The 18908-nt window shown below is 40.7% G+C and overlaps 1 protein-coding gene across 7 annotated transcripts in view; it reads left to right on the plus strand.

Moving 5' to 3' along the window:
- Positions 1-1058: 1058 nt before the first annotated feature.
- camsap2a (calmodulin regulated spectrin-associated protein family, member 2a) overlaps positions 1059-18908 on the plus strand; it is a 35130-nt gene continuing 17280 nt past the window's right edge. For all 7 annotated transcript variants that reach the window (XM_060876817.1, XM_060876824.1, XM_060876843.1 and 4 more), the window contains exons 1-3: positions 1059-1977; positions 5962-6221; positions 18637-18798. In XM_060876817.1, the coding sequence (XP_060732800.1) occupies positions 1839-1977; positions 5962-6221; positions 18637-18798 (561 nt within the window). In that variant the 5' untranslated portion in view covers positions 1059-1838. The remainder of the gene's footprint in view (positions 1978-5961; positions 6222-18636; positions 18799-18908) is intronic.

Raw genomic sequence — 18908 nt, forward strand, 5'->3', positions numbered from 1 at the left:
CTGGTCTGTATGTGCTGTGTACACTGTAGTGACTGATGAAAGTGGTCTGTGTGTGCTATGTTCACTGTAGTGACTGATGAACTGGTATGTATGTGCTGTGTACACTGTAGTGACTGATGAACTGGTCTGTATGTGCTGTGTTCACTGTAGTGACTGATGAACTGGTCTGTATGTGCTATATTCACTGTAGTACTGTAGTGACTGATGAACTGGTCTGTGTGTGCTATGTTCACTGTAGTGACTGATGAACTGATATGTATGTGCTGTGTACACTGTAGTGACTGATGAACTGGTATGTATGTGCTGTGTACACTGTAGTGACTGATGAAAGTGGTCTGTGTGTGCTATGTTCACTGTAGTGACTGATGAACTGGTATGTATGTGCTGTGTACACTGTAGTGACTGATGAACTGGTCTGTATGTGCTGTGTTCACTGTAGTGACTGATGAACTGGTCTGTATGTGCTATATTCACTGTAGTACTGTAGTGACTGATGAACTGGTCTGTATGTGCTGTGTTCACTGTAGTGACTGATGAATTGGTCTGTATGTGCTGTGTTCACTGTAGTACTGTAGTGACTGATGAACTGGTCTGTGTGTGCTATGTTCACTGTAGTGACTGATGAACTGGTATGTATGTGCTGTGTACACTGTAGTGACTGATGAACTGGTCTGTATGTGCTGTGTTCACTGTAGTGACTGATGAACTGGTCTGTGTGTGCTATGTTCACTGTAGTGACTGATGAACTGGTCTGTATGTGCTGTGTACACTGTAGTGACTGATGAACTGGTCTGTATGTGCTGTGTACACTGTAGTGACTGATGAACTGGTCTGTATGTGCTGTGTTCACTGTAGTGACTGATGAACTGGTCTGTATGTACTATGTTCACTGTAGTACTGTAGTGACTGATGAACTGGTCTGTATGTGCTGTGTTCACTGTAGTGACTGATGAATTGGTCTGTATGTGCTGTGTTCATTGTAGTGACTGATGAACTGGTATGTACTGTGTGTGGGGACGCTGGGCGGACCGCGCATGCGCACTCGGGGTCTTGATCAAAGACACAAGATACAAGCAGAAAACGGCACTAAAACGTGGACGGTCGTAATAGAGGAATATATTCCAGCGCGTCTGTTTGGATATGAAAGGAGATTTCAAGCGAACTCAGACAACAGAAGCGCTTCGAATCAGCTTTTAGTGAATCTGCAGTTTGTTGTGAATCAGACAATAACGGTGTTCCTTTCAGGTCCGCTAGCGGCGCGCGCACAGGATCAGGATCAGGATGGAGCTGTGAGAGCTGTTAGAGCTGAACCGCAGCGGCGCTGAGACAACACGGACATTAGAGCTGAACCCCACCGGCCTTAGACAACACGGACATTAGAGCTGAACCCCACCGGCCTTAGACAACACGGACATTAGAGCTGAACCCCACCGGCCTTAGACAACACGGACATTAGAGCTGAACCCCACCGGCCTTAGACAACACGGACATTAGAGCTGAACCCCACCGGCCCTGAGACAACACGGACATTAGAGCTGAATCCCACCGGCCCTGAGACAACACGGACATTAGAGCTGAACCCCACCGGCCCTGAGACAACACGGACAACACGGACATTAGAGCTGAACCCCACCGGCCCTGAGACAACACGGACAACACGGACATTAGCGCTGAACCCCACCGGCCCTGAGACAACACGGACATTAGCGCTGAACCCCACCGGCCCTGAGACATCACAGCACCACACGGACATGAGTTCCAGGGCCCAGAAGAACCAGTAAAGTATGGAGTGAATCCTTGTGGAGGATGTGATCTGTCTGCTGAAGCTGACACTGAACATGGGGGACCTGAGCCAGGACACACACTGGACAAACACCTTCATTGTTCCTCACATCACATCTTTTGACCTTTATGATTTTAACAGAGCTAAAATCCACTCCAGCCTCAAATGGCTGGTGTCCAAGGCTTTCGGTCCCGGTAGGTGGCGTCCTTTCCTCTGGGAAACACTGTTTCCTTCTTTTTCTTTCGTCCCATTAGAGAAATTAGTGTTTAATAGTGATGACATGTCAGAGATACACACTGATGTTTCAACTCAAAACACTGACAGACACCAGTATAACACAAGGTAGAATCTCTAAATATTATAATGAATATAATAGATTTAAGTTTATTTATTTTTCTTTAATGACTGTGTGACTGGAGCAGCTTGGATTCTCTTAGATTGTGTTATGATCTGTTTTAGATCAGATCCATAAGTGTCGTCTGATAGAAGAGATTAGACATAAGGGAGATCTGACCTTTAAATAGGGAGCTAGAAATAATGCAGAACCTTAAATATTAAATACTGGACATTAAATACTGAACATTAAATACTGAACATTTAGAGTCTTTGTTTAAAATATTTAAAATTCTTAAACCTTCGGTTTATTTCCAGGTTTAAAGAAAAACACATCAGATATCAATGTGAACCTTTGAGATTGTAGAGTAAGACATTATTAAGTCCAGTAGATGTTAGACAATAAATGAGACAAAATAGCAGCAGCAGAGAATTAAAATAATAGGAAAATAATAGAATAGGAATAGAGAGGTACAAAATGAATAATGAAACCTGGAAGTGATGTGAAGGATAACTTCTACAACAAAATGGAAAGAAAAGAAAGAAAAAAATACAGAATTCAGTGAACTGGTGTGTTTCTGATAGCAGGGTGCTTCAAGGGGAAAGTTTATGTTAAAGATTTTGTACCATCTCCTTTCTCAATGACAGGAGATCATGTCTGCAGTGATGCTTCTCAGGCTTCATGTTATTTAAAACTGCATTTAAATCTGTTTTCTGTGTTGTTTTAATTTACTGTGTCAGTAATTAAATCGATATTTTATTTCTGTCATGTGTACAGTGAGATAAAACCTCCCTAAATATATAATAATTTATTTCACTTTATATGGATAACAATAATGATGTTGCCTTGTAGTCCATCATCTTTCTACTGGCATAATCTGGGTGCCATATACTGGGTGGCTTGTGGGCATTTTGCTGGAGTTTTACAGAGCTCTCAGTCTGCCACCAGTGTGTATCCATCTGGCTGCATTCACACCACCTCAACGTCCCACAAGGACGTGTTCAGATGTCTGAGGACGTCTGAGGACGTGTTCAGATGAACAACGTGTTCAGATGAAAAATAATTAAATAATGGTGAATGAAGTGGATCAGGAGAATATGTGTGATTCAAGGGAAAACTACTCACTCATGACTGGTGGGGACATTTCAGTGGATCAGTTTATGTGAATTTATAGTTCAAGAAAGAGAAAAAATAATTCTTACATAATCTGGAGTAATTTGTGTGACAGTGAAGGGTCACTATGTAAAGCTATGTACAGTATGTATAATAATAATAATAATAATATTAAGAAGAAGAAGAAGATAAGAACAGTTGTACACATGCTTATTTATGTAGGGGTTTATTATTTAAGGGGTTTATTATTAATCAGCCAATCATGTGGCAGTAACAGAAGTAATAAATTCATGCAGTTAATCACAGTGAGGGAACATCTCATCTCAGTGGCTTGGCATAGATGTTGGTTTGATTATTTCAGAAACTGCTGGTCTCCAACTGACAGGAAGTCCAAAGTTACACATATAAGAACTCTTAGCAACCTTATGCCCCTTTTCCACCAAAAAGAACTGGGTGCTGGTTCAGAGCGAGTGCTGGTGCTGGTTCAAAGTTGGGTCCACTGACGAACCTTCTAAGAACCGGTTTGCCTTTCCATCGGTTAGAGAGCCATCACAGAGCTGAGTCTGACGTCACTGTATACGTGTCACGTTTCCCAGCAACGTTAGCGCAGCAGCGGCAAACACAAACACATCAACAATGGCGGATGTTGCTTTACTGTTAATGCTCATGGATTTGTGAACCTACAGTGACATCCAAATGCAGCGAATCCAACGTGTACGTGCAGCTCCATGTAATTTGTATAAACGGAGGTTGTAATCGAGAAAGTACATAACATTATTTTATCATTAACACAGAAAAAAGTTGGCCTTAGCATGTAGCTACCTACTATCATGTGTGCTGATAACTGATCATATTGCAGTAAAGTGTATTAAACATTGTATACTTAAGGTACATTATCAAAGGCATTAACAGTAGCCCCGCCCCCAGCCCCGAACACAGCTCCTGACACAAGCGGTTCTTAAGTCTAGACCAGCAACGTTTTGGTGCTACTTAAGAACCACTTTTCCTGGTTCAGAGCCGGTGCTTTGGGTGTCGAAAAAGAAAGTACTGGTTCTAAATTACGCTCTGAACCAGCACTCAAACTGCCTCAGTCACAATGAACACAACAATTATCTCTTAAAATTTAAGGTGCAAAATGAAAGAAAATTTTGAAAGAAATGCTTAATAAAGTGTAATAAAATAGTGCAAAGTGTTAAATATAAACATAGAGAAACCTGAGAATTTAGTGCAAGTTTAGTGCTAGGAAGTTCACTAGCTGTTCACCTTCTAGTGAATAAAGTGTTTTAAAATATGTGCAGTGTTTTGTAAACATAAATAAAACTGAGGTAGACTGAGATACATCTGTAATATAAAAACAAACTTGAACAAGTACAGTAACATTGTTTGACATATAAAACCTGCAGAAATATGAAAAAGTAGCTGACTTTTCCTTTTTTATTTACAATTTCCTCGCTCGCTGTGGCTCATTTTCTGCTTATCAGTCGCCAGTTACTGAAGAGGAATCCAGCAGACCAGCACGAGACAACGATATGGCGCAACCAAACATGATACTGTTACGTGATTGGCTGTTAGCATGTCACTCCCTACGTTGCTAGGTTACCAGAGAGTGAGTGCCTTTGTTAATGCAACCAAACTTGCTTCGCAACCTCGGTTTTCGTCCGTCGAAGAATAAAAAATATCGAACACATTTTTTATTGATATTGATCACGTGTCTATCATTATACATATCGTTATCGTTTTATCGCCCAGCCCTAATTAAAGCTTATTTGATTTGACCATTTATTTATCAGTTATGACATAATCCTAGCCTAAGTGAGAACGTTAGATGTTTTGTTGATACCTGAAATAAATCACAAGGGCATCATAAATAAATACAGCTTATATCTGCTCTAATGTGTGTTGTACAGAATGATTTCTGTTCTCTGCTATTTTGTGCATGTCAGGAATCAAGCCTTCTTACACTGAGAGTGTGTTTTTATTGGTTATTTTTATTAATCTGATGCAACATCAAAAAGAGATTTTTATTTTTTAGGTCACAGAATGTAGTAAGACTACTAGTAGTGATTTATCTCTGTCTTTCCTCTCTCTTATGTAACCGAGTTATGTTTTTATTTTGGAATCCAAAAATATATTTTATTTATTAGTGGGTTTTGATAGATATCAATGATGTTCATGTAAAGTGTTGCTCATCTAGAGAATGATCACACTTCCCTTCCCTTCCCTTACCAAACAGCATGGCTTAGCTGGTCATGTGGGCGTTTGGTGACCTCATTCTCTACTCATTATTATTGAGGACCAAAATTCAGCTTTCTGATCTGCTGTTACTGTGTAAAGTGGACGCAGGCTTTATAACCAATTGTGACATGTTTCTCATGTTTGAATTGAAAGGGTTCAGGTGACTCTAGCGCTCATCCGAATAAAAAGAGCATCATTTAAATAAATATAATATATATATGCAATATGCAATATTAAATACTGATTGCACACTGGTAAAAAAAAAAGTATAGAAATCCTCTAAGCTTACAGTTATTGGTCACGTATGTTTTCAGATGTTTCTTTTTGTGATATCAGGTCCTGTGCTATTTATTTCCATGTGGACATTTTGCAGGCTCCAGTCCAGTGTGTAACAATGGAATTAGGGCTAATATTGTTCTTTTATGTTTAATAAAACATTGATTTATCTTTTCTTTACTTGTGTCTCCTTATCTTATCTCTCCCTTTGCCTCCACAGACAGCGTTCCGGACAAATTGAAGGATCCGTTTTACACAGATCAGTACGAGCAGGAGCATGTGAAGCCACCGGTGGTAGACCTGCTGCTCTCGGCCGAGCTGTACTGCCATGCAGGAAGTCTGATCCTCAAAAGCGATGCTGCCAAGCCACTGCTGGGCCATGATGCTGTTATCCAGGCTCTAGCTCAAAAAGGCTTGTATGTGACCGTCCATGAGAGGCTGGTCACTGAGAGAGATCTGTCCATGAGGCCAATTCAGATGGTGAGACATGCTTTTCTTTTTACAGTGTGCACTTTTTGTGACTTTAATTGTGTGTTTAACTTTAATTTGGAGATAAAGGCTTTCTAAGGTTTCTGTAGATTCTTGCCTCTAAATAACAAGAGGTGGTGGCAGGATGGAAGTTTTTAATTTAACTACCCTCCTAAAAATTTTATTGTTTTTACAAACATTTATGGCATTTGGCACATGCCCTTATCCAGAGCGACTTATATTTGATACAGCTGAGGCAGTTGAGGGCCCAGTAGTGGCAGCTTGGTGAATCTGGGTTGAACTCCCAACCTTCCAATCGGTAGTCCAACACTTTTACCCCTAAGCTACCACATCTCTCCGAGAAACAGAACCCAGTCAGACATGACTTATGAACCTAACACACCATATGGTCTTGTAGTTCTTGAGTAGATGTGAATGCTAGGTCATTGTGTAATAGTCATCAGTAATGGTGTATTGTAGCCTGTCCCAGGTTTGTGCTTACCTTTATACTAATGTTTAGTAAATGTGGTGTGAGATACCTCCCATATAATGACTCTCATGCCATTTGTTGTGTCTCTGGCTTATCAGTTTGTTTTGTAGCCAAATTCAATGAGTTGGTATCAGTTAACAGAACAAAGTTAATATTTTAGAGTTTGGAGGATTGATCAGTGGTGTGATAATGTGAGACATGAGGCATGCTGAAGGAATAATGGGGGAAAGGTGTACTGAAGTTGTACCAAAGTTCAACAGTAGGAGTCCAAAAGAAATCATGATTAGGCCGAAGCCCTGAATCTGCATGTACTTGTCTGTCTGTCTGTCTATCTATCTATCAATTAGGCCTGGGCGATATGGCCGAAAACTGTATCACGATATCAGTGTTTCATATCGGTCGATATTGATAATTATTGAACTTTGATATCACCCATTGTTTCTTTGTCTGTTCTTGTACCGTGAACAATGACAAAGTTGACTGAGAAGAATTAAGTACATTTAAGTGCCAAACATTCTGGGTTTTAAATGAACCCTTTGATGAGATGCAAAAATAAATTATAAAAGTATCAAAACTAAGGCATACATTAAAATAAATAGTAATAATAATACAAAAATACTGCCTTTAAGTCATGCAACTTTCAGAACTAAAAGATTCAAAATCTACAGCTCCGGCATAACAAACATTTACTGTCTAATTTGGAATGCTTGGTGGTATTTAAGAGGCAAAAAACATGAACAGGAACTTGGACCTAGAGTCATGCATGGTTTCACACCGAGTGCTTTAAGTATATATATTAATCAGAATATAAAAGTCTCTCTCTCTCAACGTGTGCGTGCTGTAAAAGTCTTTAAAGGAGCATGTGATTGCAACGAAAAAAGGTAAACATATCAACATGCTCAACTGAGGCTTGCCCTGCGCTTTGAAGAAATGTTTCCTGCTGCTGAAAACAGACGCTCTGATAGTGTCCCAAAACTTGGACATTTTCTGTCGTTTTCTCGTTTTTTTCTTCTCTTTGACATTATTATCGCGCCCTTCCATTTTGCAGCCCTCAAATCAAAAGACCGCTAACTCCTCGCGTCTCCTGCTTTTACGTAAGCGCGTTGTCAAACACGCGCACGCGCGCGCACATACACACACAAAATAATTGCACAAGAACGTGACGTGAGCTTTAAAATGAATTAAAAGAGGCTTCGAGGCAGAGGAATTTGCCTCGAACAATCTTTGTAATCGAGTTACTCGAGGAATCGTTTCAGCTCTAGTTATAATATCCAAAAAACTGCCGTACTGGCGCGCTGACTTTTCCTCTTTTAATTATAATTTCCTCGCTCGCTGCGGCTCATTTTCTGCTCATCAGTCGCCGGTTACTGAAGAGGAATCCAGCATGAGACAACGATATGGCGCAACCAAACATGATACTGTTACATGATTGGCTGTTAGAGTGTTAAACCCCAAGTTGCTAGGTTACCAGAGAGCGAGTGCCTTTGTTAATGCAACCAAACTGCTTCGCAACCTCTGTTTTCTTCCGACGAAGAATAAAAAATATCGAACGTCGTATCGAGCACATTTTATATCGCTATTGATCACGTGTCTATCGCGATACATATCGTTATCGTTTTATCGCCCAGCCCTACTATCTATCTATCTATCTATCTATCTATCTATCTATCTATCTATCTAGTTAGCTAGCTAACTATTCATACATAATGTTTAGGTGATGGTGAGTGTATATGTATGCATTTATATGTATATGCACACTTATGAGGAACTCCTGTACACCTTCTCATTTATGCAATAAGCCAAAAAATCTGACTTTATCCATTGTGCAGATGTTGGTTTGAGCCAGTGAGTATTTCAGAAACTGCTGATCTCCTGGAAGTCTCATGGTGTGAAAGTACCGTGACCGTGTTTAAAGTCACAAAGCTCAGACTCCATCTTCATTCTGATGTTTGATGTGAACATTAACTCAAGCTCTTGACATGGACCTGCATGATTTTATGTATTTTCTGCTGCCATGGGATTGGCTGATTTGATAACTGCATGAATGAGCACACTATTATTGTAAGACAAAGGTAAACAAAAACACAGACATTTGTCATTTACATAAGTATTCACCCCCCTGGGAGGGGCCATTTTTTTGTTAGCAGTTACAGCTGGAAGTCTATGAAGTTAATAGTATGGGGATAATACTGTGTGGCGTTATGTGTATATAACACAGATATATTTTGTAAATGTATATAACATGGATAATATTTGGTAATATTTCCCCCCATTTTGGATATGTTCCATGTACAAATTACGGACACAGGCAGATACACGGACACTAAACAGTGTACCAGATCTCACAGTACCCGTGAACACATATTGTAACTGCACTGCCATTCGATACGAATGTAGATCTTTCTTATTTGCACAGCAGCGACCAATCTGGTAAACACAAGTTTCTTCCAACATACAGGAAGTGTTACATCTTTCCAGACTGTCCTCTACCCTAAGCATGATCTGTAGAGATGGTGGCGCAGCAGTTGCATGCAGTGGCCACTCTGGATCCAATATGGTGCTATTTATGTTTTTAGCCAACTATTTATAGTACATGGACACCAGAGACAGCTGTGTTCATGTATACGACCACCAGACTAGAAGCCATGGATGACTGCTAAGGTGCATTCTCTGCTGTCTAGAGTCTCCAGAGCAGGGGATAGGACGGCCCTTAGAACAGCAAGGGCCAAACTGTCCCGAGCCATCAGAGAAGCAAAGCGTGCCCGGACAATCCACAGACACTTGCAGGACAATGGAGACACTGGGATGTGGCAGGGCATCCAGGCAATCACAAAGCACAAGACAGCTCCACCTGCCTGTCACAGTGACACCTCCCTCCCTCCAACCAGGTGCTCTGTCTATCCATGGCCAAGGTGAGGTAAACTCTATGCAGAGTTAACCCACGGAAGGCTGCTGGACTAGACAACATTTTTGGCATTGTGCTCAGGGAATGTGCAGAACAGCTAAAGGATGCCTTCACTGACATCTTCAACATTTCCCTCAGCAGCGCTATTGTTCCTACGTGCCTCAAGAGAATCGACATCATCCCTTTGCCAAAGAAATCTACAGTGTCCTGCCACAATGACTATCCTCCAGTCGCACTCACACCCATTGTAATGAAGTGCTTCAAGAAGCTTGTCAGGAGGCACATGAAATGGACCCCCTGCAGTTTGTGTATGGTCCAAACCAATGCCATTGCCATGGCTCTTCATTTAGCCCTACCCACCTGAAAAATAAAGACACTTACATACGAATGCTGTTCATAGACTTCAGAGTTCAGCATGCAACACAATCATCCCTCAGTACCTTGAGATTGAGAAGCTGAGCCTGCTGGGACTGAACATCTCGTTCTGCAACTGGATCCTGAACTTTTGGGAACTGGAAAGTTGAACCGGATCGGGAACAGCATCTCCAGCACCACCACACTGAGCACTGGAGCCCCTCAGGGCTGTGTGCTCAATCCACTGCTGTTCACCTTGCCGACTCACGACTGCAGCAATGCACAGCTTGAACCATATCATCAAGTTCGGCAATGACACGACCGTGGTGGGTCTCATCAACAAGAACGACGAATCAGCATATAGAGAGGAGGGGAAACTGCTAACTGCTTGGTGTAGAGCCAACAACCTGTCTCTAAATGTTGATAAAACTAAAGAACATTGATGGATCATGTGAGGAGATCATCAAGAGCACCAAATTCCTTGGTGTTCATCACTCAGCAGCAGCGGCATCAGCAGCATCTCTCCTACAATGCCTGAGGGAAGCCCATCTCCCTCCCCCCATCCTGACTATGCCCATCTCCCTCCCCACATTCTGAGCAGCTGCATCACTGTCTGGTTTGGGAACTGCACCATCTCGGATCGTAAGACCCTGCAGCGGATAGTGAGGACAGCTGAGAAGATCATTGGAGTCTCTCTTCCCTCTATCATCAATATTTACTCAACACGCTGCATCCGCAGTGCCAACAGCATTGTGAATGACCCCACACACCCCTCACATACTCTTCTCCCCATACACACCCCTCACACACACTCTGCACTCCACACACACACACATTCTTCACCCCACACACTCTGCACCCCACATGCACTCTTCACCCTACACACACACCCTCACACACACTCTTCACTCTTCACACACACCCTCACACACACACTCTTCTACCCATACACACCCCCCACACACACTCTGCACCCAACACACACTCTTCTCCCCACACACACACCATCACACACACTCTTCTCCCCACACACACCATCACACACACTCTTCACCCCACACACACCCTCACACACTCTTCATCCTCCTGCTGTCTGGGAAAAGGTACTGAATTTGTGAACAATATTTGAGAGGGAGGGAGATGGGCTTGCCTGGCTTGTTTTCAACCTGCCAAAGTTCTCGCATACCACCCCACTGCTGCGATCCCTCCACTGGCTTCCGGTAGCTGCACGCATCAGATTCAAAACACTGATGCTGGCCTACAAAGCCAAAAATGGACCAGCTCCCTCTTACCTCCGTGCACTGCACCCCGCACCCTCCGATCTACCAGCACTGCTCGACTGGTTCCACCATCTCTCAGGGTAAGAGGCAAGCATACTACAAGACTCTTCTCTGTACTGGCACCAAGGTGGTGGAATGAACTTCCCCTAGAGGTCCGGACAGCTGAGTCACTGGCTATTTTCAAGTGGCGGTTGAAGACCTACTTATTCATGAAACACTTCAACTAGCACTTCTTTCCTTATCTTTTGCATTTAAAAAAAAACAAACAAACAAAAAAAAAACCTTTGACACTTTTTCATTGTAACTTTGAACAAATGTTTTAAACTCATGGTATCTTCAGTATGTAACTTAGTGAGCCAGCATTAATGTATTCAATGCTAGAGATTTAAGCACTTATGTACATCGCTCTGGATAAGGGCGTCTGCCAAATGCTGTAAATGTTAATGAGAGAAATAGGCCTTTTGTGTACATACAGTAGAAACAGAAAAAGTCTTATTTCTTTGAGTTCAGCTCATAGAAAATGGGGGCAAAAACAAAAGTGTTTTGTTCAGTATACATTCATGTCTACAGCACCACCATATCACACTGTTTACATGCTGTTCTGCATGCTGATTTTGCTCTTTGCACATGCTGCCTCTTTGGTCGGTGCTGCTGTTGTGTATTGTCTTGTAGAGTTTCGTATCATTTGTTTGTTTGTCTTTTGTCTCACACTGTTTGTACCAGGTTGCACAAATGCACTAATGCCCCTTTTCCACCGAGGCAGTTCGAGTGCTGGTTCGGAGCCAGAGCCTAATTTAGAACCAGTTCTTTCTGTTTCGACCGCTAAAGCACCGGCTCTGAACCAGGAAAAGTGGTTCTTAAGTAGCACCAAAACGTTGCTGGTTTAGACTTAAGAACCGCTTGTGTCAGGGGCTGTGGGCGGGGCTACTGTTAGTGCCTTTGATAATGTACCTTAAGTATACTAATGTTTAATACACTTTCACTTTACCGCGATATGATTCATTATCAGCACACATGATAGTAGGTAGCTACATGCTAAGGCTAACTTTTTTTTCTGTGTTAGCGATAAAATGACGTTATGTACTTTATCGATTACAACCTCCGTTTATACAGATTACATGGAGCTGCACGTAAACGTTTTTTTCGCCGCGTTAATGTAGGTTCACAAAGCCATGAGCATTAACAGTAAAGCAACATCCGCCATTGTTGATGTGTTTGTGTTTGCCGCTGCTGCGCTAAAGTAGCTGGGACACGTGACACGTATAAAGTGACGTCACACTCGGCTCTTGATGCTCTCTAGCCGGTGGAAAGGCAAACCGGTTCTTAGAAGGTTCGCCAGTGGAACCAACTTTGAACCAGCACCAGTGCTAGATCTGAACCAGCACCTGGTTCTTTCTGGTGGAAAAGAGGCATTAATGTAGCTATTACAACTTACTTAAGGTATTAGTTATGTGTCGTTTTATATCGCTCCATAGTCCTAGAGAAACGTTGTCTCATTTCACTGTGTCAGTTATATATAGTCGAAATGACAGTAAAAGCTTCCGGACTTGAATAGAGACAGATGTCATTCGTCACACCCAGAGAGAGGGACTCATTTCATCTCTGAACAATAAGGCTAACACTTTTCTGTTGTGTTTTGTTCAAATTCCAGATCTTCACAGTAACAGGTAGCTGCTCCTCCAAGTTGTCTTATTTTTGTCTCGTTGCAAAGCAGAATATGGCCATTGAAGAAGCAGGAGTGGGTAATTTTAGTTGTGAAGGTTCTTGTGGGACTCTTGAGTGCCCTCGTTATAGGAAGTGACATCCTCAGGCTGGTGAACAGTGCGCACAACATGGGGCCTACTTTAGATTAGACTGCCTCATTGCAACTTTGGATTAAAATGCCTAAATGTTACTATTATTATTAGTTTTAGATTTATATTTATTTGTTTCACATATGTTATTGCATATGTATATGGTATTGCTTGTGTTGCAATACACTGACATGAGTTTTTTTTTTTTTTTTTTTAACAATTAGAAAACTGGGTATTTGTATGTGATTTGGGTTTAAGGATCCACATATTATCTGACTAATTGATATTAATTATAATTGATATTGATCGCCAGCATGAAAATAAACAAACTATCTAACTGTACTGTGAACATATACAACAGTCATGTCCTTGTGTTGTGTTTAACCGTGTTTCCACCGAGTCACAAACTCACTAAACTGAAGTGACTTCACTTCCCTGCAGGAGTTCGGTTCCAGCTGTCAGCCAGCTGTGAACAAATTACACCATCATTATGTGAGACAAAACACCCAAATAAGTTTATTTTGATTTCATATCTAAAAGTTTTAGTCAAAATTGTCCTGCTGGTTCTTTTGTGCTCCGTAAATCTTTGCTGAAGAATACATTTATGTACATTTTTTACATTCCTTTATTTTTTATGTAAGAATTAATAAAATAAAATCATTTATTGACCAGGTTTATTTGTAGTGGACCTGTTAAAGGGTTAAAAGATCATATGCAAATGGGAAAAAGTTCTCTGCAAGACGTGTGGAAAAGGTTCTCATCAAGTCTTGGTTATTGTTTAAGAAATGAAACAAAACTTTTTTTATTGACATGAACAGTGTTTTTGGCCTGAAGGATTTTTGTTGTTAATGTTGTAGTTGATGCTGTGATTTGTCTCCAGACTCTGTGCATCCTTGAATACATTTCATTGTAAATAACAGTCAGTATCCATCAAATTCATTTTAGGACATGAAGTGATTTAGAACTGCTAATGAAGGAGAGTTTAAAGGCTCTACATGCTCTGAATCTGTGGAAACTCCTGTAGAAAATGTTAGAGGATTTCCCCTAAATATGTTTGACACATCAGCAGATTCCTACCTGCTTGCTTTCTGTGGAGGAAAGGCATTTTTGTCTCTTGATTACTGTGTGAAATGACACAGCTTGCAGTCTCACAGTATAGAAGTGCTGACTGATTATAACAGCATTATTAATAATAGATGGAATAGATGAGTCTGTTGGGAACAGAGATTAAAGAGGACAGAATGAGTGTGTATGTGTGTGTGTGTGTGTGTGTGTGTGTGTGTCAAGCAGACCAGATCCCAGTCTACAGAACTCTTGATGGTTGTGTGTTGCAACGGATAATAAGAGCAAACCTGCCAAAACAGCACACAGTCCTGTGACCTTTCAGAAGGAGAAATCTCTGAACAGAACTGCGATTCTACGCCTCTGTGTATCTATACAGGAGACAGCGTGCTTCAGCTACAGCATGTGATATCTACTGAGCATCATCCCAATCATTTGCGTCTTTCCACACCTCACTCCATCACCATAGAGACCATACTTTTCTGTATTTACACCTCAGAGGATTATTATTGTTCACAGTATATGATTCATGAGTTAGAGGTGCACATTAGCATGCTGTAAACCTCAGCAGGAGTATAGTGTACTCACTACATTTCTACATTTCTCCCAAAATAAAACTTGCTGCATTATTCAGAAAGCAGTGTGTCGTTCTGACTGACCTATTTCCTGCGAGAGATATATTCATCCTGGCATCTGTGCTGAAAACACACAGAGAGTAAAATCATCTGCTGTGGTTTGCATATTGGGTTTTATTTGATTTTCTTCAAGCGCATGATAAAGCTGCATGCTCTAATGCCCTGTGCACTGATCTGAGCTATTATGTATTAGCTTTTATTAACACAATATGATACGATCCTTAAAGAAGCTGCTAAAATGTTCTATTATATTAGTAGGGGAAGAAGTGATATTTTATCTGATCACATATGCTTTATACTGTAGCACAGTAAGATTCTTTCTTTGCATAATCCCAGCTTTTTAAAGGCTGGGGTCAGAGAGCGGGGTCAGAGATGATCAGTGCCCCTGGACAATGGTGGATAAGGGCCTTGCTCGAGGGCCCAAGAGTGGCAGCTTGGCAGTGCTGGGGTTTGAACCTTAACGTTTGATCAAGACCCCAGAGCCTTTTCCACTTTAGTTAGAGTAACAGATTGTCCACTGGGGCAGGCAGGGCAGATCTCCACCATTTATCTCCGCTTTATTAACTCCAAAATTATAAGTCTATTACATTTACATAAGTCTATACAAGTCTATACACTCCACCAAAATGATAGTAACTTATTTTAAGCCACCAAAGTAAGCCTTATATTTTAATATATTATTATTTGACAGAGAAACTGACTTTATTTTTAGATGATGTAGAATCATGGGGCAGTGCACACCTACCCCACTTGGCTTAGCTGTGTTATTATTGTGACTAGAAGGCAAAATCTCAGTGGTGGTTCAAGCGGTTAAGGCTCTGGGTTGTTGAAGGTTGGGGTCCAAGGTTGGTGCTGCCAAGGTGCCACTGCTGGGCCCCTGAGCAAGGCCCTTAACCCTCTCTCTTCAGGGGCATCGTCTCTGACCCCAACCTCCAAAGCTGTGATGTGCAAAGAATGAATTTCACTGTGCTGTAATGTATAAAGGCTTCTAAATTATATCCATAATGATAATGTTTTCTAAAACTAAAACCTAAAGTGTAAAAGCCGACAGTGTGCTTGTGATGGACAGAACTGTGTTTATGGAGTAAATTAAGTCACATCAGGACATCAGAAATCCCTCTAAAAATACTTCATTCCAACTCAGTGCTAAGAAAAAGAAATGTCTCCATTTTCAGATTCCCAAAATCTTTACATTGGTTTCAGTCTAGTTTCTTAAAGTGAAATTTGCCGGAAGCTGAAACCCTGGTTAATGATGTTAACACGGTTGAAGGTGTCTTATCACTAACTAGTCAAGGGGAAAAAACTGTCAACTATACAAATCGATAAAAATTTGTAGCATATTTAAAAAGACATCATTATTCCATTTAATTTGAATCAGTAATTGTAGTTTGCATACATGATCACTGAACGTGTTAAATCAACACTTGTCCTGTACATGTTAGTGTTCTCTCCACTCAAACAAACCCACTTCACCTCCACTGATAAGCTGTTAATTAGTTAATCAACTGAATCCTGTGTGTTGAGAGAAGTGAAAACAAGACAGAGGGTTATATGGGACCAGGGTTGTGTTGTGATGTATACAATAAATATATTATTAAATAAAATCAGCTTTCCAAATTTCTGTCTCTGATTTTAAGATTCATGCCTTCACCTCAGGCTTTAGCATCTTGTTGCGAGAAGCCGTTCTTAAAGGGCTGGCACGCAAAGAAAACTGATATTTCATATTGACGGTCTGAATAAACTGGCTGAGATGTTGCCATGGCAATGCTGAGTAGGCAGGAGACTAGTGTTGAGGTGTGTGTGGAATTATTGCTGTGCCTGAAGCAAATATCTGAAATGATGATTGCAGTGTCAGCGCCATTCCTATCACACTCGCTCATTTTAAAAAACGATTACAAAGGGACATAAATGTTTGTTCTTATTGCAACGTCAGCACATGCCATTACTCACAAAGACTTTGCTAACTCAGCTAAAGCTGCTTTTAATGGTATCTAGCCAACTCCAGAATTATCGGCACATGCCATGAAAATTAATAACATGCAATAAGTGATGAATTGAACTGTTTTTTTTCCCTTTTACATGCACTTCATTTCTTCTTCTGTGTATTATTATTATTATTATTATTATTATTATTATTATTATTATTATTATTGACACCCCTAGAATTATTTGTCCTAGTCTGAATATTCTGATTGAAGATAAGGTTTTCCTGTAACTTACTAGGTTGTGTCTTGGACCTTTTCCATCTGGACCATTTCATTTAATGCTTTCATCCTTTATATTATATCTGCTTTGTGAACATCGACTGCATTCTTCAGTTTAGTCATTGGTTTGGTGCTAAGTGTGACATCTTTCAAAATACTGATTTTGTATTTGTCGCAACAATTTCTACATTGTCTACATTAAACCATGTCCATTGGTAAATTTTTAGCCATTAGGAGATCAAATCAAAATGGAACAGAGCTCCGTCATTTATCCTGTTTGCACACCATGTGATTTCATCTTATGAATGTGTTTTATGGCTATAATTCATGCAGATGTTATCAGCTGTGTACTGCCATTGTCTTGTAATGACTAACCTTTTTAGAACACATTCATACTGTTTTTCAGTGTAGAAGAGCAAGGAGACTTTTTGGACCTGTATATTAAAAATAATATAAGTTTGTTTAAAACAATATAACAGCACGGGGCTCTGTGCTAAACAAGACTTAACTAATTTAGCCTTCATTTTGCTTCATTTAGCCTTCTGTGTCTGCAATTACCCACCAGGCCCCTGAGAAAACAGACAGATTTTTAATTTGTGGTGAGGGTGGGGGTAGAGGGTGGGGGTAGGGGTGTGGTTGTGTATTGTACCCATGAGTAATGATGGAAAAGTGGTAAAGCGTAAAGCGCTCATCATTTGTAGTGATAAATCACAGGCGTTGTAGAAATATATTGGGATGTCACAGGAAGCTGGAATGTGAATAAAAATCCGTCCAATAGATGTTGTGTTACTGTCTACATGCATGTCTCTTAGTGTTCTACTTTGTAGTTATGCAGCTCATAATGTGAAATTTACAAAAATTTCAGCATTAAACATGATGTACTGTAGTATTTATTTTACTTTGAATGTTTAGACCATCGTACCCACATGTGGTTCTTCCCACACTGATGCCAAAAAATGAAAAGCACGCAGTTGTATAGAATGTTTGTACACTGTAGCATTACAGTTTCCCTTCACTGGAACTAAGAGACTCAAACCCTGAACTCCCCAAGTCGTAAGGTTCGGGAAAGTATAAAGCATTAAACCCAGTTTACATTTAGAAGCCTGAATTAAAAAGAAGTGGGGGCAGGTTGATTTATTTCAGCCATGATTGAATTATTATGCTACAATGAGATCAGTTGAAACATGACTAGTCTTTTACTGAGGAGTTCTGTGTTTGGACACAAAAACTGTGACTACTGCGGATTTGTATCGGATTAAAGTCGTCGTTCTTGCGGATAATCACTTAAATCGCGGTACCATGCCAGGGGCAACTAATTCATCACACAGGGCTTAAGAGTCTGTCTAAATCCTAATCCAGGAAATTTGTGATAAGTCCTCTATAGATCTTTAAAGGCAGGTGACACCAACAGTCTTACACTATCTTTTTCTTTTGTTTACTTTTACCACACCAAATGTGTTTGAAGTCTTTATTTGGCATATTTATTTACTGAGAGGAGCAAGATTAGCCTCTCAGAGGAGATGCCGAGGCCATATTTCTAGATTTGTGTTGGGTTGACTACGGGTAGATAAAGCCATGTCTTAACTACGGCAGGAGGACTGGCAAAGGCATCGATTACAAACCTAACTTTGAATCTTGGGTGATGAGAGTCGTGTGAAATTTGCTGGTTCTCTGATCAACCTGATTGCTGGTTCCTGTCTGCAGAGTGCTCACCTGGCGTTGATCGACACTTTGATGATGGCGTATACGGTGGAGACTGTGAGTATGGACAAGGTGGTAGCGTGCATGCAGCAGTATTCTACCGACTGTGCTGACGGAGACATGCCCTATGACACAGAGGATGGCGTCATTAGCTGGATGAATAAGGTAGTAGGATTATGTATTATTTCTTTCTTCCCTTTTTTCTGAAACACAATACTCTAAAAGCCTGGCCTAATAGAAATATAATAAAAAAAACAAAAGAAAAATGCATATTT

This window comes from Tachysurus vachellii, chromosome 1, assembly GCF_030014155.1.
Source record: "Tachysurus vachellii isolate PV-2020 chromosome 1, HZAU_Pvac_v1, whole genome shotgun sequence".
In the NCBI taxonomy this organism is placed as follows: Eukaryota; Metazoa; Chordata; class Actinopteri; order Siluriformes; family Bagridae; genus Tachysurus; species Tachysurus vachellii.